Below are 21307 nucleotides of genomic sequence, written 5' to 3'. Positions count from 1 at the left end.
CCCGATAGACGCCGAGGCGGCGTCGGGAATGACTTGGAAGGTGACTGGCTTGCAGCACGGCATCGGGTAGCAGCAACAAAAATTCCTTTTTCTTGTCTTCTTTTGCATACATGCAGGGGACGAATAATCCTTGCCCGCGGAACCGAGATTACCATTGGTTCGTTCTAATCACAACATCCTGCTTGACGGCTGCTGCCCAAGTAGAAGGCCTCTTCTTTGTCTATCCATTTACACCGAATACCGCCACACACACACACACACACACTGGTGGTCAGCATCACAAAAACAAAAACAAAACAAAACCCAAAAGCAATATCGTTAAACACAAAGCATCTACTGGAATAAACATTCCGTTAATTTCCTTATTCTTATTCGGACCAAAGGTGGGAGTGGAGGATATGGGGGGAAGGGGGGAAGGACACCGGCGCCTCTTTCTGTGGATCTTTACATCTCTTGATATCCAAGGTGGGAGTGGATGGATACTACATACATACATGGTTTATGCTTGGTTTTTTTATTTCCTTTTTCATGTCGGTTTTTGTCTTTTCATCTTTTCTTTCTCTCCCTTTTGCCTTGTTGACGACTGCCCGAGGTATCCCTGCGGCAGTTGCCGCGCTGGCCCCCAACTATTTCATCATCATTACTTTTTTTTTCTTCCCACCTGTTCAGCTGGGCCGCATGGCTTGGCGGCCGGGTCTTTCAGCTTTATTGTGGTTGGGAGAAATGTGTTGACGTTTTACTGATACCAAAAGATATACGAGACGGTATGGCCCTACATGGACTGTCAAGATGTCCTAAAGACACCCCAAACTCATGTGTGTATAGTAGCATACACACTTGACAATGTATAATATAGTTTAATTGTGATGAAGATTTTTTTTGGCTTTACAATTGTCGCTCTGCCAGTGTTCTCTGCCTCTCTGTCACTCTCGTTCACCGCTTCAGGCATTCTCGTGAAGTGTTGGCAATCACGTATATTAACTGCTGCATCATGCAAGTCTATGGATAGCAAGCTGCCATTGGCTAGAATCTTCTGATATGAGGTTGCCTAGAGCACATCGAACCCAATGATCCACCACCAGCATATCGGTAACTCTGTCTTCCGAAACGGCGAGCAGGGTCTGGTCCATGTAGAGGAGGAGGAGGGGGCGTGTGGCGGCAAAAAAAATTCCCCAGCCTCCAAAGGAAAAAGGAATAGCCGCCTGAATCACCGAAAGAGCGAGAACAAGCTCTCTCTCGAAAGGGGGGGCGGGAAAGAGACACAAAAAACAAGAGGAGAAGAGACACTCGACGCGGGCTGATAGGAGGATGGACCGCGGGTGAACACGAATCCATCCACGGCTCTCGGCGTTTGTGGGGTGTGTGCCGGTCGGTCTGAGGGTCCGATGTGTCTGGGACTCACAGGAACTCTGCAGAAATTGGGGCAATCATTCATTTTTGTCTTGGGATATGCTAACGGGGGTCCTCTTGGAATGGACGATGAGGGATCTGGACTTCGCGGCTGGGGATCGGGGTCCATCACTCTCGCTTTTACAAATGTATTGCTCATAGACTGGCCGTCCGAACAAGCAAAGTTCACGGCAGACGGCAAACGAAAAAAAAAGAGGCTTCGAGCTAAGCGCAGATCCTTGATCCCTTGCTGGGCTCTTTCTCGGGAACAGCCAGGGTGTAGTTTATGCCTTCTTCTTTCTCTGGCCCTGGTCTAAGATCTACCCAACTAGGCAATGCCATTTCCAAGGGTTACACATACACAAAAAAACTGGGGGTGTGTGTCGGCCCAGGGAGGGATGAAAGGGGAGGAGGGGGCGTGTGAAGTGGCAAGCGAATGAGAGCAGTGGCAATGTGTTGGCAACCTAAACAGCTGTGCTAATCAAGGTACACATGCATTTTGGGCGAGAGTGTCTTGGGTTCCTTGGGAGTGTTGAGTGAGCAAGCATGAGATGGGGGAGGGGAGGTGGGAGCAGGGCGGCTGGTGGTTTTTGTGCTAGAACTCTTTTTGGAGATAATTTAGATGAGAGGAGGGGAGAGATGGAGAAACCAGGCCCAACACACGTTTTCTGTTTTAAAAGTCTCTCTAAATTTTCTCTTTTTTTGGGTGAAAGACCGTTGAGTGTTCAAGTTGGGTATGTGAAAGTCAGGTTTTGGTTGTGTCTAATTTTATCACCATCTGATATGAAACGAGAGCTTGGGACGGGGTAAGGATAACATGTTGGTGATGCATCTCGACCGGCTTTGTGCCAAGATTCGCCCCTCCATGACTCCACGCATCGTAATCGCTTTCACCATTAACCGAAAGCAAAGAAAAAGAGATAGTAACGGGTCTCCCAACTCTTAGTCTTGCAGCCGGTAAGGCTACGATGACGCTTGTATCTGCTTTGCCAGCGCCGAAACTCAAAACTTAGGCCAATACAGGGAGGGAAATGAGGATATTGGCTGAGATACACCCACGTAGATACTCTAGACTTGCGTTAGCACGGGCATTAGACGACCGGGGGGGGGGGGGGGGGGGGGGGGGGGGGGGAGGCAGAAAAATAAAACGGCGCGTGAAAAAGAGGATCACCAGTGCATTGATCTTGCAGAAAGCAGCCCTTTTTCTGGTCTCAGTTTGCCAGCGTCGATTAATAGAAAAAAAAGTGCAACGGTCGACTTGTCTTATGAGCAAAACATGAAGACATGAAGCAGATCCCCTCCCCCAAAAAACGAGGGCTGGGGATTTCGATATCTCGCTGCTTAAGCGCACGCTATTATGCACATCTCACACAGTCTCAAACACAGACACAGACATGGTTTCTTCATGTCTAGAATGCTGTGCATCCGTCGATATACGTGCATACGAGTACACGTCTGTATTAAATTGTTTCACCCAACGGGATGTGGCGGGAGGGGTGAGTGTCTGACTAGCACAAATCTCGTCCCAAATGTCATTGCCGTGCGCTCATCTCGTTCATCGGTGCCATGAGCGGGAGAGCAAGGCAGCGGGATGCTCCTCAGCCAGACTGTCGGGACGGACTGCGCGTTTTGCTGGGTTTGTTGCATAGGATACTTGCCTGTACAGGGCATTTGACATGTTGGTCCGCAGCTTGTCAGGGGAGGGGGGGCTTGACATGGACTCGGTTCCTTAATCTCCTTTTTTTCCTGGTCAGCCGCGGCCGATGACCACTTGGCTTGGCTGCGGCAATCTATCACATCTTGCCATCGTCACCCGTCACCCAGCCGTCAGTCCTGATGGTGTTGCCCAGCCAAGGTTCGCTTGACCGGTCAGTTCGGAAGCGGCTTGAAGCGTCCGAGAGGTATGACCTGGCCGTCTTAGCGACGTTAGCTCTCCGATGGGAAAGCCGGGACACGTTCCGTGCCGCCAAGCGGATGGACTTTGGTTCAAGGCTTGGCCCAACTTGTGTGCGTGGACATGGAAAAAGTTGGTGACTGAGCCCGTGGGCACGGGCTTGCTTGCCGGCGGCCCGCGTGACGCACATCGGAGGCGTCCGTACCCAAACCGTGAGCTGGGGCCGTAGCAACGAGTTACCCAGTCGTAAGTACGGTAAGAGTATACAACTGCAGTTGAGTTGTAGTTGTCCATCTGTGCTGTCATTTGCTGTCCTCTAGTGTACTCATCTTATGTGGTCACCGGATACAGTCGGACAGCTGTCACAGCACAGAGGGGGTCCAAGGCACGTAGTGATAGGCCCAAACCAAGGCCGTGACAACTGGCCCCAAGGCTCTGGCGGTGAGAGAGTGAAGTGAGGCTGACTGCTGTTTCAGTTGCCCGTTGGCGGACCATGATGAATACTCGTATATTGCAGTGCATAGCTCGGGGCTGCCACGACACCTTGATCCCGCTTCAGCTGCAAAGCGGCCTATCAAAGTCACCGTATCAGCTGGTTAGCCCGACCACTTGCATCATGTGCACGTTAGCTGTCCATACATGTCCGATCTCGGTATGAGATGAATGCAGCTTGTGCGGCTCGTGTGGCGTGGTTGAGGTTCAAAGTGCGGCATGCAAGTATCTGGAGAGAGAAGACGGATGGAGGTTTTCTGGGCTTGGTCTAATGGAGGCGCCAGGGACAGGGGCAGGGACAAGGGACCGCTGTGGCGCACGGTGGGTAGCGATCTAGCCGCTATGGAGCAAGCCACAGCTGCGGTACAGGGGACAAGGTGCATTGAGGTGCGCTGACCGAGCTGCGGGCGAGGACACTTGCATGAGACGGACGAAGTACATGCAGCAAGGCGGTTAATTGTATGATGCAGCCATGTATATTGGAAGAAGGTGTTTAGATGCAGGCCGACGTGCGATTGACTTGGAGGCGGTACCCGATACTTGCTGGGAGAGTCAGGTGCTACTGCTACCTCAGGCACAGAAGCATGGAAGGTACAGTGACGTTGCTGATACCTTACATGTACGTTATGCTTGTCAGAGGCACAGCACAGCATGGTAAAGTAAAGCATCCAATGGATGGCATATATCGGACCATTACAGCCACAACGTGGTCTACTTTACGCATAGACAAAGTACCAACTCGTACAAGGCCCAAGCCAACGCATTGCACTTGGTCAGCTGCTGACTGCATCAATATAGTAGGTGCCTGTATCAGCTATATTGCATTAGATGGAAGCCAATTTAATCGTTTCAATGGTGTTCTTTTCTCACTGGAGTCGCATCTGTCGTTGCATCTGCTGAGCTGAGCTGTCAACCAATCCCGTGCCTGTATTACGACTGTGCAGTACATAAAGAGGCTTAGTCGTAGCAGTGGTACCCTGCTAGCAGTGCGGAGTACCTGCTCCGTCACCAACATGAGGGGCGATACCTTTCGGCTCCGTCGAGCTACTTGGCACGACGCCAGAGCTCCACCGCTCCTGCTGCAGCTGGGAGCCCATGAGATGAGATGCATTGATTTGATGGCAAGTGTGCCCTAGCCGTAGCGCTCTCCAACCCCACATGCCTTGGTGAGTGATGATGCGTCCATGCTCCGATGCCAAGATGGTACTTGCTCCTTGCTCCTTGTGCCTCACTCCGCCATGTACTGCAAGGTATCTGCCTCTTCTTGGCCGCTCCTTCTTTGCTGTTTATTGAGGTACAATAGTCTGGTAACTTGATGCCAAGCACTGCAAGTATCTTCCGTGCGTCTTCTTGCGGTGCGGATACCTGTCTGCCAAGTCACCACACAGCCACACCGGCTCAGCGCGTGCTCGGCTCAATCAAACCTCCAGCATCCGCCTCGATCCTCTTCCTTGCGCCAATATTCTCGCTTCCAATTGCTAGTTTCATTCAATTCCATACCAATCCAAACTACCAGGCATCAGCTTTCCAGCGTATTTGCGTACCAGAAACCGCCTCTCTACCGCTATCTCTTGTATGTATCCATCGTTAACAAGATACTTACAACTCACTCCCGTCTCTACTACAACCTCTCGACTCTCCGGTTGCTCTCCGAAATATGCAGCATGGATGTTTTGCCAACATATCAGCAAGCCACCGCTCGACCCGACTGGCTGCAGCTAGCCGCCCCATACATAGCATTCACGGATTATCCATCCCTTTGTCGAGTCAGCCGCCGTTTCTGGTCCGTCTTCGCGCCTCAGCTCTGGAGAGACCCTTGTGCGGCGTCTAAGCGTTTGGGATGGAGCACGGACGGTGGTGAGTCTTTCCTGACGGCATCAGCACCTGGGCGGCACTCATCCGTATTTCGGCAGATACCAGACAATGGTGGGCCAATTTCATGTCCCGGACGCTACTCCAGCTGACGCCCAAGACACGGCTCCTAATTCAGGTGCTGGATGTAAGAGGCGCCGCTGGACCGCGCGAGTTCGCCATGTACTCAGAACTTACTGGAAACTCCTTTACGCTAGCTCTCCAGCTGCTTCCAAACGTCACGGCCCTTGTCTTAGACGACCAAGAAAACCTTGATATCCGCTTCCTTGGCCGCAGCCCTCAGCAGCCCGTGCCGTTGGGTCGTGCATTACGGGTGCTAAGTCTTGATAATGTTAGCCATGGAGTTCTCAAACTTCTCGAATCACCTGAAACCCTGCCAGAGTTGCAGTACTTGGAGGTGTCTGGCTCTTCATGGCCCAGGCATGACCGCCTAATTGAGCTACAGCTACCCAAATTACGCATTCTCAAGCTTCGCCGTTGTGGACTCCGTAGCGATAAGCCACTTTATCTCAACGTTTTCGACGGTCGCTTGTGGAGTCTAGATGTGAGTGACAACCAACTATCCGACCGTTCTGCAGCACAATTCCTCAGCCAACTCAACTTCACCCGCCGACTGCGGACATCGCAGCATGCATTAACCGAGGGGTTGATCGAACGTTGGACGGAATTCGATCGCCATACCTCTATTCTGGAAGTACATGGCAGCAGCGACGTTTTTCTTCCTGGGGCCAGATATCTGGTCGATGCTCCCGCATTTACAGCCTTGGCTAATAGTCAAGACTTGCCTGCTGTCCGCTCCGACGGCTCTGTGCCAGTACGCCAAGACACGCTCGATAGTGTTTTACGTCTCCTGTCTCGGAATGATGGCACTGCTGCCACGGATCACTTGCCTGGCTCCATCGGCCTCACACATCTGCACTTGTCGGGCAACCAATTTTCGGCGGCAGGAATTGAATCGCTGCTGCGCCGCTCTAACGGACAGATAGAACACTTTGATTGCGATTCAATGTGCTTATTTCCACCTAGCGGCCATTTTCGTGTCGATGAAGAATCGGGTCTTAGAGATTTACATCCCACTTATACTGGTAAGCTTGGCATCCATGAGTCAATCAGAATGTACGGATTCTCGGGTCTGTCACATGTATTTCGCCCTGTTTGGTGCTCCAATCTTCGATCCCTCAGGATACACCACTCGTTTGTCACAAATATACCTACGGTCAGCATTCCTGGTCTTGGTGATATTGACCGAAAATATTTTGCTGAGAAGCACATCTTCCCCGGCCTTGACTGGGCATACTCGCTAGCCTTTCTCCCGGACATGAATCCCCGGCTACAATCCTTGACGTTGACTTGTGTTCCCCGCCAATCCTTCGGCCCTCTCGTACACAAGTTGACCTTCTTCCTTCGGCTCTTGGGCTTGCAAGAGCAGGCATTATCCATCATGAACAAGGCGGAAGCATCAAGACCAGGGCGGTCTGTGCGGTTTGTGAGCGGCCTTAGGTACCTGACACTGGAAATGGAGTCAATGGAAAAGAAGCCAATGGAAATGAGCTCACCTCTCGAATTGAATGCTGAGGAGCTCATGACTAGTGGTGAGACACCATTCAGCTTCTTTAATGAATCGGCGGAGCAGTCGCCGCCGCCAGAGGAGCCGCGCTCGTACTACATCCCAGTTTGGACCTATATTATCCCCAAGGCCCCCTTGAGGAATAACCGTGTATTCCAAGTTGAAGAAATTGGGCATGACGTAGCAGCAAATTATAGCCCGGGAGCCCCCTCTGGCTATCCGCCCAGAAACCTCAGTAAGGAAAAATGGATACGATATAGAGAATCCACGAAGAAGCCTCTAGTAGCAGTTTGGGCTGGCAATACCTGGTCACGAAGTCCTGTTATCCAGAAGTACCGCTGCTTGGTACTCGAGTATGGAGTATACGAGGGACTTGGGCCCACTACTATTCATCACACGAGGGCGGGCGCTCCGGTAGGATGCTTCATCTTTCAACAAACCTGGCTCTATGCCGCCTTACCGCAAACATTGGAAGTGCCGCCAACTATCCAAACACCAGAATATGAAGATGTAGCCGCTGAGCTACGGCGACGCCATGTCTCGACATATGAGGACTTTGAGCGAATACGGAAAGAGTCACCTTACCGTCCATGCTTTTATTGGGGCGGCACATTTAAGATTATCGACGCAAAGCCGAATCGCGTCAGTTGAGTAGACTTGAAGTGACATGATATAACTTGTAATGAAGCTTGTTGTTGGCAAGCAGTAGATGAATTGAGCGCCACTAGTGCGAGGGCGTTCTAACGACGTGTGGAGATATTATGTATCTAGCATTGTATAACACCGAATCTCGATAATTCTATACAGTCAACCAATATTGACTAGTAAGAACTTGAACTCTTGATACATGGTTTGATGTTGTGTTCTTGTTACAGTGCTGAGGCGCGTACTTAGCAAAGGCCGAGACATGCATCTCCATGACGCCGCTGTTCTCTACATGGCGGGTACGAAGCCCTCTAACGCTCATATCTGCATTATTACACACCGCCACTCAAAAAGAGCTCAATATCTAAACTGATTGACGTATGAAAGTGAAGCATCCGGGTAAAAGAAGCCGGTATCTGGGCATCTATCCGACAACTACTACTTACTCCGGAGTACGGAGAACAGAATACAACAACGCTTCGGAATGTGCGCGACTGCATGATTGGTTGGAACACCTGACGTAGTAGTTTTTCTCATTCAGCTCATTGGGCGGCAAAAAAAGCATGCACGATGGCTTTTTCTCATGCATGCTCTTGGGATCGAACAAATGAGATTGGCGCGTTTTGGGGAGGGGGCGATTCGGGAGATGGGGGGGCGGAGTTAATAGGAGTGAGTACTGCGGCTGAAACAGCGTTTTCTCCGAGATGTGGCGGTATGGAATGGGTTTGCGGCCGATGAGGGGGGGTTTTGGAAGAGGAATAATCGCCGTTTTCTTTTTTCTTTATTTTTTGATTCGGTGTTTTTTCTTTAATTTTGATAGGTTGTGGGTTAGAATTGGGGTGGCGTTGGAACGAAAATGGTGCGGGTTTCTGAGTGGTGAAATGTATGAGAAGAGCTATCATTGGAACAGTTTTGACGCAGGCATATGCTTGTTTGATCTGTTCCGTGTCTATTCCGCCGAGCGGCATATGATAATTTCCAATAAAAAGGAGAAAAGAAGGAAAACCATGGTCGATAGCTCAGTTATACCCTGTAACGCTGAAAATATGTCATACACTTTTCTTTTTTCTCTCTTTCATTAGTCATGTTCATTTCCTTCTCAGCTCTCGTCTAATTAGCAGGGCATGCCATTGTGCCTTGTGATTGCTTGTGCCGGTCTTCGGAATCCAGTCCGAGAATGACACGTCTGATTTTGCTAGTGCTTGTGCGGCTGATGGCGTCAATATACCGGTAGCTCTGAAGCAATGATTGGGGAGGCCAAGATTGTTTGCTAGCATTGTCCCTGTTACAAAAATTACATGGGCACTAAGCCAGGAATAATACTGATTGCATTATGCAGGCTCTGTTAAGACGGGTGCTGCTGCGGCCAATCAGCATCCGCTGTTTTACTGTTGTGTTTAACGCGCTTGGAGAAAACTAATATTCTCTTTTCTTTTTTGGGGTAGTTTTTGCTTTCGTCTAATAGAGCGGTGTCGGGACGTGGAATTGCGTCCTTGGGTTTTCTATTACATACGCGACTGCAGGAATAGGTTCGGCTTAGTCTGGGGATATAGGCAGCCAAGACAAGGCGAGCGTTGGGGTCTAGTTTAATTACGACGATGGATGATTTGATTCGTTTTCTTTTAGGGTGAGAGGATCGGATTAGTTCGCTTGATAGTGACCGAACTGAGGGGGTGGCTGTCAGATGTGATGCGAGGAGTTCGATTCAGCCTGCTTAAAGGGGAAAGGAAACAACAAGGTGAGCGTAGTTTGGATTAGCTGCAGCACAAGAAAAGAGCCAATGCTGTCCCAATCATTCCGCGGTATGTGGGAGGGGGGCGGAATAGCATTCACTTCCGAGTGATCTTCTCATGTCTGTGCGTAGGCACTATCATGAACAAGGGAGCGGTGAGAGGATATGGAGGTGAAGAGGGATGGATCAAGGCAGGTTGTATGCTAGCATATGAATGTAATATTATAGAGTAATTTCATGTGTGAACGTCAGCTGCTCTTTATTGTGAATTTCAAAGTATTCTCCAGAGCCTAGTCGTGACTTGTCCATTGAGCATCTTCAAAGGATTAGGAGATTGAATGAAGAAAGCCGAGGGTGGAACCGTATTGCAGCCACGACAAGGGATTCGTTTCCCAGGGAACACGGTGAAAGCTGAATGGCATAAGCGAATAAGACTAAGAACACTAGTAATAAAAACAGTAAATGAAAGAACACATCTTGATTGGCTGAGAAGTTGCTCATGCAGTATTTAGTCGGGGAGATTATACATGCCGTGTATAATTTATGCATGGTCAAAGAGAAGACCAATACCAACAAAATGGTAGACTAACATGGAATCGTATCATCTACTATGATACTCTGCCTGATGAGTATGCGAAAATCACATACATGTTTCTTAGGGGTTCAGAGCTTATGAGTTTGGCGGCAGTCGAACTTACTGATGTTGGGTGTCACTGATACTGGTGATGAAGTGGAAGATATAGCAAACCGTATTATCAATGTCAGCTTGCTGTAATCATATATTAATCTTATCCATTGCTAGAAATTCAGTACACAATGATGTGAGCGAGATGAACACTGCAAGTAATATTACTAAACGATATCTTGGTCCCGGCGATGCTTCCATTGTATCACTTTCACAATAAGATGAAGGAATCTATTTACAATATTGGCACATTCTTTCAGTCAAACATACTATTGCTTGATAAGATGGAAAAAATTTCATATTCAAACAAACATCAATAATCTGATTCATAAGATCGACAGAGTAACAAGGTTAAAGACTTTTAAGTATGAATTCGACTAAATGCAGCTCAGTGCTCCCTAATGGATTTGCCCTTGACCACATTGCTCAAGTCACCCACCGGAATCTGAATCGGAAAGTCGACTATCGCAAGTGAAATGGCTAGCAGAATGTACCATCCCGCTAGACACGTTACAAAAGCTGAGGCGCCAGCTCCCTAGGAAGAAGGTTAGTTTACACGGCTCTGGTATATAGAAAAGTTGTCTTTATCACATGGCTGTACTTACCACAAGCAACTTGTTGGCATAATGAGCGTTGCCCACGAAATCCTCTGCCATTGCCCAATAGGCTCCAGTCAATAGCCCAAAAGCAATAACGAGCGTCAAGAAGATGATGAAGAAGGCGACATTGGTACGCAGTGAACAGATAAGAAAGACAAGACTAAGCAGCCCCATGAAGAGGAACCAAAAGCCTATACAGCCATGATTAGCATAACAAGTCATGATGTATATGTGTATATAGATGTGATGGCTTACCCAAGCTGGCATTGAAGCCAGTTGTCTGAAGTCCCTCGGCACCATCTTCGCCTGCCTTTGCGTACGAAGAAAACGCAGCAAACGACGGGTTCAAAACACCTCCGTAAGATAACCAAAACGTGCCAAACGAGGTGAAGACGACAGCGGGGAAGCTGTTGCCGAGAATCCATTCGAGGAGGCCGCCAACCGTCATGAGGATTCCGGCTTGGAAGAAGTATACCGGGCTAGAAGATGGAGACGGCACAAGTCAGCGAACGTCTTCTTGTAATGGTTAGGATAAAGGGAGGATAGGGTGTTGTGATCACGTACATTGTTGCTGCGCCGCCACCGCTTGCTCCTCGCCAGCCCATGAGGGCGCATGATAATGGTGTAAGAGCCATAAGGAAACCCACAAGAGCACTATTCAATTGACACAATAAGTCAGCTTCATCAAATTGCATCATCCACAACAGAAATAGCAAGAGACAAAAGGGTATCAAGCATCTTACATTGGTGTTGGGTTTCCAAACGTATCTCTGAGATGGCCCTTAACCTTACTTTGCGGCGCCAGGTACAGTTTCTCGAATAATTCGGGTGTCATGCTGATGCTCGCCGCGGAACGAAACCTATTCAACGCCTCGGCCCGCTCCGAGTCGGAGTCGACGCCATGACCCTTTTCCTCTGCCATTGTCGATAATGTGTCTGTTTTTCTCGGTATAATAAGGTCTATTGGAAAGAGAAGAGAGAGGAAGTAAGAAACCTTTCAATTGTAACCTGAAAGAAAAAAGAAGAGTCAACGACCTTGGTTTTAAACCACTGTCTACTCCGCCAGACTTCCCCAAGATATATGTACGGTAAGCCCCCTTATCAAAAAACAAATACTCTCCGATCCTCGCCTCCTTTGTCCCGGAACCAGCATCAAAAGAGAGAATACGCCACGCACTCATGCACAAAAACTTACGAGACCGGAAGCAAGCAACATCCTCGTAGCTTCGAATCCTTTCCCAGCTGCAAAGTAAGCCCCCAAAACTTCCTAGGTTCCGATTACCCAACCAACCAGCCCCCAAGACAACAGCCAGCCCCCAAAATAGTCAGAACCAGGGCTCTCTCTCCCGGCTGACCGATATCAACAACGCATCTTCCTTACCCCAGATCTATTAGTCCCCAATACAATGACTCCTCTTCCCCGTACGTAAAACAAGCCCCCCCCAGACTATCAGGTCATCTCCCGTAGCCCCCACAAAATCTAGCTTGTCTAAAACTTCAAACCCGGTCAATCAATCTCGCACTTGCGGACATGTCCATTCCCGCTCCTCCACACGCAAATCACAAGTCGCTCCTCTCGTCATACTTTGTCATTTTCCCCAACCCAGCAATCTTCCTCCTCTTTACTCCTCTACTTCTTTCTTTGTTTTACCCCAGATTTCCCGGCTTGCCCTCTTTGGTTGAATCTCTCCACTTGTCCCCCTTTGCCTTCTCCGCAAAATCCACTTACCCACTGTTTTCCGTTCGCCCGAGAGCTTAACTGGCGCGGCCCTTGTTCTTAATTGGACTTGCGCATGCTTGGACGCTGGAAGTTGTACTTGAAGTCTTTATTCAGTTATGCTCTACAATTACTCTTGCAATTGCTTCTAAACAACAAATAAGTATTCCAGAGTAATCATTGAAACACCGTCTCTCTTCATAACGTAATTCTACCAACAAAGTCTGGACAACTTCTCCATCCCTTGCCTCTGCTCTACCCCACAGTGACAGGCATCCGGCCTCCCTCGACTTGGATCCGATCCAAGCTAAGGCGCCGCTCGTACGATGGGCCATGCAAGCCAGAAAAAACGAAAAACGCCCACATCCTCCGTCGTCCGTCCAATTCGTCCTTGAATCCGCGGATTCTGCTCTATTCGCCAATAGACCAAAAGCCGACTTAAACGACTCGGCCAATCGCACTCAAGAAAAGCCGTGACTAGCTCTTCTCTTGTCTTTGTGCATTGGCTTGGCTCTGTGGCTGCATCTTTCTAGGACTCTGCTTTCTCTTATTCCCGTATGTCCGTTTCAATCGGTTGCTCTATTGCCCGTTCGTGCATGAAGTTTCGCCCAGATCTGCATCGCTTTCTTTTGTCCCACACTCTGTATATGCCGTAAAACTCCTGCTGCACACCAAGTCGCCAAAACGCCAAATTCTCATTCCCATCGATCACCCTGTACCCCAAGAATTCCACAAGAGAGACCAGTCATTACCTATACCATGAAATGGGGCCGCCGCTTAAACCACCATCTCCCCGGGTACTCTTGCTGTAGGCTCTGGGGATCGGCACATATCACTAGCATCATCATCACCTCTCCGGCCATGCGCCTCAACCAACTTATTCCAGGTCTCGACCGGAGCCACATCTTCCACTCGCAGAACAATATCAGCATTCCAATCGCGTTCAAAAGTCGAAACATCCTAAAGCGACAAGTCAGTTGACTGAATATGAGTGTATAACGCCCTAAGAAGCACGGCAACGTTGGTTCAGGAGGTATCTACTTACATGTTCAGCGCGATAAGGACCAAAGTCCAGTATGTCGCCGACCGAGACACATGAAGATCGCTGGTCGATCTATTGACGATCGCCTTGTTGACAACTTCATACATTGGTGGTATCCAGACAGCCAGAATAAGCAGCTCCACAAGCATTGACCAGTGGTACGTTCTCATGGCATGGCCCCTGATAGAGTTCAATAAAGTCGCCCAGAAGCCCATGATGAAGGCAAACTGTTAACACATCTTGTTAGCTCGCCACACTTGCTACATAGGGCCGCAATATTAGCAAGCAAAAAGAAACAGGGGCTCACACTCACCACGACAGGGATGATCACCATCAGCTGGTTTTTGAAATAATGCCAACACAGCGCCGAACCGGCAAGCACTACCATCCACTGCGCCATCCCAATAGTATAATGAAGGACTATAACCCTCTTAAACTTTTCATAGCAAGGGACATGATACTCTGGCTGGTTCCATCCCGTCTCCACCGTCACAGGAATGCCGCACCAGCGACACACATAGATGGCCTCCGAATTCGCCAGAGTGTACGGTTTTCCGACCATGAAGTACGACCGTCTCGCTATGCAGTCGAAGCACTTACTGGTGAACGGGTATTCCAAATGCAACGCGCTCCCCATCACGATTTCATTTGACTCCCTATATCTCAGGCAAATGTAGCATGTCCTCAGCATCCATTCATTGAGACGAGGAAACAGGTACCTCGTCACCTCCCTGTTGATGTTCTTCCGAAATAGACGGCACGTCTGGCGCAGCTGCTGAATCTCGCCAAAGTCGAGGTATCCCAAGATTTTAAACTGCAGCTCCGGCGGAAGCTGCAAGAAGCGCGAGAACATTGTCTGTCGTGGGATGAATCCATGGCTGCCGCGCGACCTCTGAAATGATAGCGGCTTCAACGCAATCTCGACCAGTTCTCTATCCCTAGAGGTGGTGGATCTGATGTTTGAGAGGCATCGAGTGCTTCCAGAGAATCGCTCCGCCACTTTTTGTCGCAGACTCTGCTTCTGATTGTTGTCCATCTTCGCTTCTCGTTCTGACTCCCTTGGCTCACGGCATGAGGCGGATGAAGGAGGATGCCCGCTTCATACAGCGCCTGTCGCCGAGAGAAAAGTCGCTCCTATCGATGATACCACGTAGCCTTTATCTCTTCTGATTCTAATTGTTGATAGGCTTTGCGCTCTTCAAGCCACAGCCCACTCGCAATGTGAGGTTTGGCGGTTCTGCAGTAAGTATATACCCCACGGCGTTATAAAGTATTGGCCGAGGCAAACCGCCTTAAAAAGGGCGAACAAATAATCGTCCAACAAGCCCAACAAATAAAATGTAAAATAAGAAAGTTCAAGTCGTTCCCCATTTATCGGACGACGAAAAGATATTGCGTAACCCGTATTTCTTTTATTGCGAACGAAGTTCCCAAGAGGGAGGCAGAAAACAAGTGCCTAGATTCAGCCTCACCGGCCTCGCTAGTGGCGGGCTGTTTTCAGCTGCTGTCCGCTGCGACCAGGCAGCCAAATGGCACTATTAAAAACAAACAAAGAAAAGAGGCCGCCTAATGGATATTCGTATTTCTAGAGGGTGGCGAAGTGAGGCTGGACGAGTAGAAAATGCCATAAGATAAATGGAAATGAGAATGGAAGATGCAGAGATGCGATGCGATGCGATGCGATTCTCTGAAACTGCCGACGAGATGCGATGCAGGGCAGAAGGCGATGACGGCATAACCCGCCGTTTCGGCAGCAGTTAAGCAGCTGCTAACTTTTAAGGGACCAGCCAATCGCCGCACAGAATCTTGTTTACTTTCTTGGCTTCACCAACCTCAGCCAAAATCCAATTTCTGTCGGCAATTGCTCTCTCCATCTTTGAACTCGGTGGCGCAGCTTGTGGCTGGTTCGCAGCTGGCTATCTCTTTATTTTGTCAACGTGTGCCTGGAGTTTGCAAATGAGTCTTCCTACTTTCACCGTAGAATATTCCTATTTTCGCCGTAGTAGCCCGTGCATGTATTGAAAGTGATGGCGCGCCTCTGCACCACCACCCCCCATCAACCTCCCAAATACAGTATGACGCCCTGGCGCATCATGTACTTTGCAACACCACACAAGAGTACCTTATGATATCGTGAAGTTGAAGGTTCACAGAGCAGTCATCGTGAGCACATTGAATCAAAAGGGCCGGAAATGCAATTTTTGAAGGAATTGGCACTGATTGATAGTCCACAGTGTTGCTATATGAAACCTTGCATGATGATCTTGTTTCCCAGTGTGCCGTACCGTATTTTGGTGTCTGGCAATTGCGTTTAGATGAGTAAATGTAGCTCGTGATGGGGAGTACTACGATGAAAATAGGAAGACTCCTGCAAACTGTTGAGTTGACGCTGATTTGTGCATAATTCTGCTCCCATGAATACAATGCCTCTCTCCACGTTGAGCTGAGTGATGACTCTCTCAGCTGCTTCACGATGAGCTGCTCTCACTATTCTTCACAATATAAAGTATCATTGTCATTCTTACTTATCCCATACATAGTTATCCATCATGTCTCAACTCCATCCATCCTATTCCTCCATAAAGCGCATTATCAAACATAGTACAAACTCCCATCAAAATGCAGTAAACATCATCACCTGATTGGCAACACGCCATGGTATCGAGGCCCCGAACGAACCCCAAGATAACCTCCCACCCTTCCGAGCCTCTTTCTAGTCAACAGCTCATTGAGTTCCTTCACCAGACAGCTCGCCGCCACCACCCGGAAGCTCTGGAGCGGCTTTTCGCTCTCGTGATGGCCGTCAGCCTGGACATCCTTCTCGCTCCCCACAACCACACAAGCCCAGCACAGTTCCACGGCATTCATTCTTTCCCTCTCACTTTGCCCGTCATCATCCGTTGCGACCGACGCCGCGTCATCTGCAGTACCCGTAGCACCCCCAGTACGATCGCGTATAAGCTTCGCAAAGAAATTCATGACTCTGTCCATCTCCTCTTTCAGCTTGATGGATGAATCTCGTTGCCGCCGCGTTTGGCTGCCTTTAGGGTTTAGAATTGACCCGCAAAAGGCTTCCACTTCGCTAATGGGAGCGCGAGGACTGGTTGAAAACTGCCACATGGAATTGGAGACTTGCGTTTGATACCTATTTCAACCCCAGTTAGCCGCTTCAAAATATTGAGATGGAGGGGGGGTCGTACAGTTCACGAAGCTTCCATGCGTCATCAATCCGATGAGTGTAATCAACGTCTGACACGGTATATCCTTCCTCCTTTAGAGCAGCGCGCACATGCGTGTTCAACTGCTCCCATGGAGAAGGACCGTTCGCTGCCACCGGGCGCTGGACATCGTGAACCCAGATTTTCTCTTCGTCCACACCGCGATACAATTCGCCCAATATCTTCTGAGATTTGTAGTATATTTGCTTATTTATACCCATCCCATCCTCACCATCTCCATCCGATTCGGGATCTCCAATGTGGTCGATTTCACCTCGATCGTATAAACGGGTGGGAGGAGCAGGCGCAAGGCTAGCAAGAAACAGCGAAAGTTAGAAATTGTGCCTCTTCCAAATTGGCATGCTCAATCAAGCAACTCTTGTGGAGGGCATAGGACAGCGAATGGTACTTACAAATCTGGGCGGCCACGTGGTGCCTTGGGCAGTTCTTGGATTGTCACTGCAATACCCGTCTTGGAGTAGTCGACTGCGGTTGAATGCAGCTCCGCGAGTCTGGTACACTCTTGATCAACTGTTCCCTCTTCTTTGAAGTCTGCAAAAATCTGGTGTCGGTTGGCAATCATGCCCAGGATATCACTCTCCATAAACTTGACAAAAAAGTCTGCAATGTCGTCACGCGTCACCACTCGGTCCAGTGCCGGCGGTGTAACTCTGGGATAATCGGCCGGGGTAAAGTAACTCTTTGGAATGACAAAGGGATCCCAGAAGATGCTGTACAAGTCTCCATCGAGGTCTCCCCCGCTCAGCTGGCTTGGCAAATCGCGATCCCCCTTCTGACTAAAGACGACGCAATTTCTCAAATCACGTAGTGGATGCCCAGGTGGCGGCGTCGTCAGTTGAGCAAGCTGAATATCTCCAGGATGGAGGGCAGGTGAGCGCGTGACAAGCACAAATCCGTCCTTGACTGTCCGCTTCTTCCGACCCTGGGCCTTGTCATATGTTGAATCAAAAGTGACATATATTTGGCCCTCGTCAAGATATCCCGTTTCGTCCATGATGCCAAACAGAGTCACTCCTTGGTCCACCGGAATCCGTGCTTTGTGCTTCAGCAGACGCAACTCTCGAAGAATGGTATGATCTACAACATTCTTCATGAACTTGTCTCGCCGGTAGTCGATTCCAACCTTGTTCAAGTACTTGATGAGCTTGGGAAACCCCACATGTGTGCCCACAAGTTGATGCTCCAAAAAGGCGCTGGTGTTTGGTGCTGAGGCGGTGACATTTCGAAGTATGTCGAGGGCTTTGTTCTGCTGATCTATGAACCACTCGGCGTTTGTACCCATATCTTCTAAAATTTTGATTGTTTGGCGATTCAAAACAAGGCGCAGCGGCTTTGAAGCCGTGTCACAAATGCCCAAACTCGTTTGGTCCGAGCTTGGAAACTTCATCATGGACTCCTTCCGTATGCAAATTACCTTGCCCTTGAGCCGGGAGTCGAGTGAGAGCATTCCCTTTATCCCTCCAAGGCGGACTTGAAAGCAGGTTGGCGTCGAATTTGTCGCTGTGAGGTGGTCCCAAATCTCCTCCATAGCATCCGACGAGATGGTACCAACCCCGTCGCTGAATACACGGTTTCCGTCAGCTGTTTTCACGTCAGGGATGTACTTGATCTCAATGCCGCATTGAAGAATATCCACTGCATCAGGCGTTTCGGAAAAGGCTTGCCCGATACGCGCGGCGCATTTTGCTGGGACGCGAATGTCGCTAAAATCGCCTAGCGACTTGATGATGCTGTTGTTGTCCTGATGCTCCATCTTGTCGACAAAGGGTGCACAAAACCACGCCGAGTGAGAGCGAAGAGAGGAGTGAGAAAACCCCAGAAACTCAAACTTTCGGCCAGCAACATGAATCCCGTCCTTCATGATTTTCCGGTATCGTTCAAAAATTGCCGAATTATTCACACTGGGCAGCAATGCCAGATCCTGACCGTCTTCGTCACCAAATATGACTCGGACAAAGTAGTCTGAATGCTGCGGGAACATCCTCAAGACTCTGTTTTTGTTCTCGCCATCAGGTCCGTGTAGCATAATGCGGGTTGGGGTGACCATGATCTTCAACACCCAAGCCTGTTGTTCCGAGAGTCGTGGGCCATAGGGTGAGGTGCGCATCGGATCCTCTGACCGATGCATTTGCTCTACCTCTATCACATCTTCAACCAGTTTTCTTGCAAGAAGATGCTGTGGATCTATCCCAGGGCACGGATATGGAATGTTTTGGAATAATTGCTTCATTGAGTCAGTGGTGAATGGCAGCTGTTCTCCGGCCCTCTTGCAGTCCTTGGCAATCCGGTCCATGATTTCCAGCATTTTAAGCGCCGTTGCTGGATGCAAGTAGTTGTTCCACACCAAAGCTTGAAGCTGAAATAGTATCGCAAATGGTAGTAGTCGTAGTCTTGAATTGCTGGCGCTTTGGATGGAACCTTCGAATTTACTCATGCAGGTGGAATAGTCTTCCTCATAAGGTAGAGGGTTCCTTTGCACAGGTAGATGCTGTCTCGTAACGACAATAATTTTTCGAGATCTCAAGTCCTGGAGAGTTTCCGCATAATTCGCCGCGAGTGTTATGCGGTAAACCAAACAGTGAGCCACATATTTCTGATGCGCAGGCCACAGGCCCAAAAATGGTTGTCGCTCCCATTTGACATATTTCGATGACATCTGCTGAGCATAAAATCTTGGCACCTCTGTCAAGACGAGAGTCATTGACGCATCAGATGCCTCGGTGACGAGATCTTGGATAATATCGTAAGAAATATCAACGCGATAATTGCAATCTCCTGAGAGCGTAAGCCTCAAAGAGCGGCGTCCAAACTTGGCCACACCCTGGACGAGGAGGCCACTCTGTTCGACAAATGTCAAGACATCAGATTCTTGTGTAAAAATATTTTTTCCGCATCCGATATGGCGAATTTCTGAGCTGATAGCGGGTGCCTTTGGGTTGCGATCAACGGCGGCTGGCTTCCGTTTCTCTGGCTTCCGCTGTTCTGCCTTTCGTTCATCCTTTTGTATTTTGAGGTGCATGAGAATAGTCTCGTCAGCTCGTTTATTGCTCTTCTTGACAAAGATTTGTGTCTTGAAAAGGATTAATCTTGCGATTTCATTGTGCTGGGGTCTGAGATGGCTGTTGTAATTTTGGCGACCTGCGGCCTGTGGTGAGATGCGAGTGCCAACCCCATGACTTTGAAGAAATTTCCCTCCATCGTTCTCATTGAGAAAGGTGATCCAGGCATGAGGTTTATTGAGAGGTTTATCGCAGTGCCAGTCGAGGACACCTAATTTTTTCATATGTGGCTCAAGTTCAGTACGAAGGTTGTCATCTGACAAACCCTGCGGCACTTTATTCAGAAACACCTCCATGGTGGCGTCTGCAGGGGACGGTTGCCGCTTCCTGGCCTTGCGGCATCGAAAGAAAAAAAGAGAAAAAAGGGGCGGTTCGCAACGGCCTCTTAAAGATGATGTCTCGCTCTCTCGCCCACGGAGACGAAAAATCGACTAGCGTAGGTGGTCAACACAACTCGATCACGAAGGGTCTCGACCCGCGCAGCCTTGTAGCATGATGGCAGCAAAAGAGGGGTTAATCAAGGCTGTTTGGTGGACTCGAGAGTTTGACCCTCCACGTTTGCTCTGTGGGAATGCTTTATTGGCCCTCTTCCAGCAGGCCAACCATGCGGGAGGCCCGCGAAGGTCGCACGGGGCTTGCGAACGCATTCTGTGCGGTGGATGCCTGGTAAAACGAGCCCATGGTGGGCTAGTTGCTGCACGGTGACTTGACAGATGGATCCTATGCGGCCTGTCGAGACAGCGGGGAAGAATGAGAGATCCGACGTGGTGTGCTGAGAGGCCGTCGTTTGTTGTTTCAGTTTGATTTGCGGTAGATAAGGCGGAAGAGGAGGATTGGCGCAGTGAGTTAATGGTTGTGAGGCGGTGGAAAAGGATTGGTGCAGCACTTTGGCGGTTGCTTGCTTCTTTCCAAATTGCTCCCAGCACGTGAATATCACTTGATTAAAACCCCGCATCATGTTATCAGATTCTATCAGATATCCATGGATTTTAGGTATCTATACTACGATGAGATGCCCATCTAGAAATTGATACAACAACAAGGAAATGCTAAACTCGTTTGGTTCTCACTTCAGGGCCCTGTCATTAACTCCCCGGCCAGCATCCGGCGAATCTTTCCGAACCCACGTGGGGCAGCTCCAGTTCCAACTCCAACCGTCCCCAATTGCCGAGAGCTCCAACATACGCGGGGCACAGTGGGCAGCCCGATTGAATATTTATCCGGCAACGCCTCAACTCATAAGATGAGGCTTCAAAAACTCACTCATCTCTGTAAAATAATCTTGTATATTTAATTTCTCTCTTTAACCTCACTTCGTGAACAAGAGAGAGGGAAAAAAAAAAAGAAAAGAAAAGCGTAGGATCCGTTGACAGCA

The 21307-nt window shown here is 49.2% G+C and overlaps 4 protein-coding genes across 4 annotated transcripts; 1 reads left to right on the top strand and 3 right to left on the bottom strand.

Annotated features, from left to right (window-relative positions):
* Positions 1 to 5439: 5439 nt before the first annotated feature.
* On the top strand, positions 5440 to 7865 carry T069G_08640 (uncharacterized protein; the record flags this gene model as incomplete). The annotated part of the gene is made up of 4 exons (XM_056175850.1): positions 5440 to 5632; positions 5689 to 6655; positions 6710 to 7239; positions 7294 to 7865. The coding sequence occupies 4 exons, from the start codon at positions 5440 to 5442 to the stop codon at positions 7863 to 7865; spliced, it is 2262 nt and encodes a 753-aa protein (XP_056026799.1).
* Positions 7866 to 10664: 2799 nt separating this feature from the next.
* On the bottom strand, positions 10665 to 11797 carry T069G_08639 (GPR1/FUN34/yaaH family domain-containing protein; the record flags this gene model as incomplete). The annotated part of the gene is made up of 5 exons (XM_056175849.1): positions 10665 to 10811; positions 10882 to 11066; positions 11131 to 11354; positions 11440 to 11529; positions 11619 to 11797. The coding sequence occupies 5 exons, from the start codon at positions 11795 to 11797 to the stop codon at positions 10665 to 10667; spliced, it is 825 nt and encodes a 274-aa protein (XP_056026798.1).
* Positions 11798 to 13344: 1547 nt separating this feature from the next.
* Positions 13345 to 14670, bottom strand: T069G_08638 (f-box domain-containing protein; the record flags this gene model as incomplete). The annotated part of the gene is made up of 3 exons (XM_056175848.1): positions 13345 to 13552; positions 13638 to 13861; positions 13948 to 14670. The coding sequence occupies 3 exons, from the start codon at positions 14668 to 14670 to the stop codon at positions 13345 to 13347; spliced, it is 1155 nt and encodes a 384-aa protein (XP_056026797.1).
* A 1598-nt stretch (positions 14671 to 16268) lies between these two features.
* Positions 16269 to 20228, bottom strand: T069G_08637 (RNA dependent RNA polymerase domain-containing protein; the record flags this gene model as incomplete). The annotated part of the gene is made up of 4 exons (XM_056175847.1): positions 16269 to 16779; positions 16835 to 17164; positions 17266 to 19057; positions 19145 to 20228. The coding sequence occupies 4 exons, from the start codon at positions 20226 to 20228 to the stop codon at positions 16269 to 16271; spliced, it is 3717 nt and encodes a 1238-aa protein (XP_056026796.1).
* Positions 20229 to 21307: the final 1079 nt, after the last annotated feature.

The sequence above is a fragment of the Trichoderma breve genome, chromosome 5 (assembly GCF_028502605.1).
Source record: "Trichoderma breve strain T069 chromosome 5, whole genome shotgun sequence".
Taxonomy (NCBI): Eukaryota; Fungi; Ascomycota; class Sordariomycetes; order Hypocreales; family Hypocreaceae; genus Trichoderma; species Trichoderma breve.
Note: the sequence above shows the minus strand (reverse complement) of the source record. Positions and strands in the feature narration are given on the sequence as shown.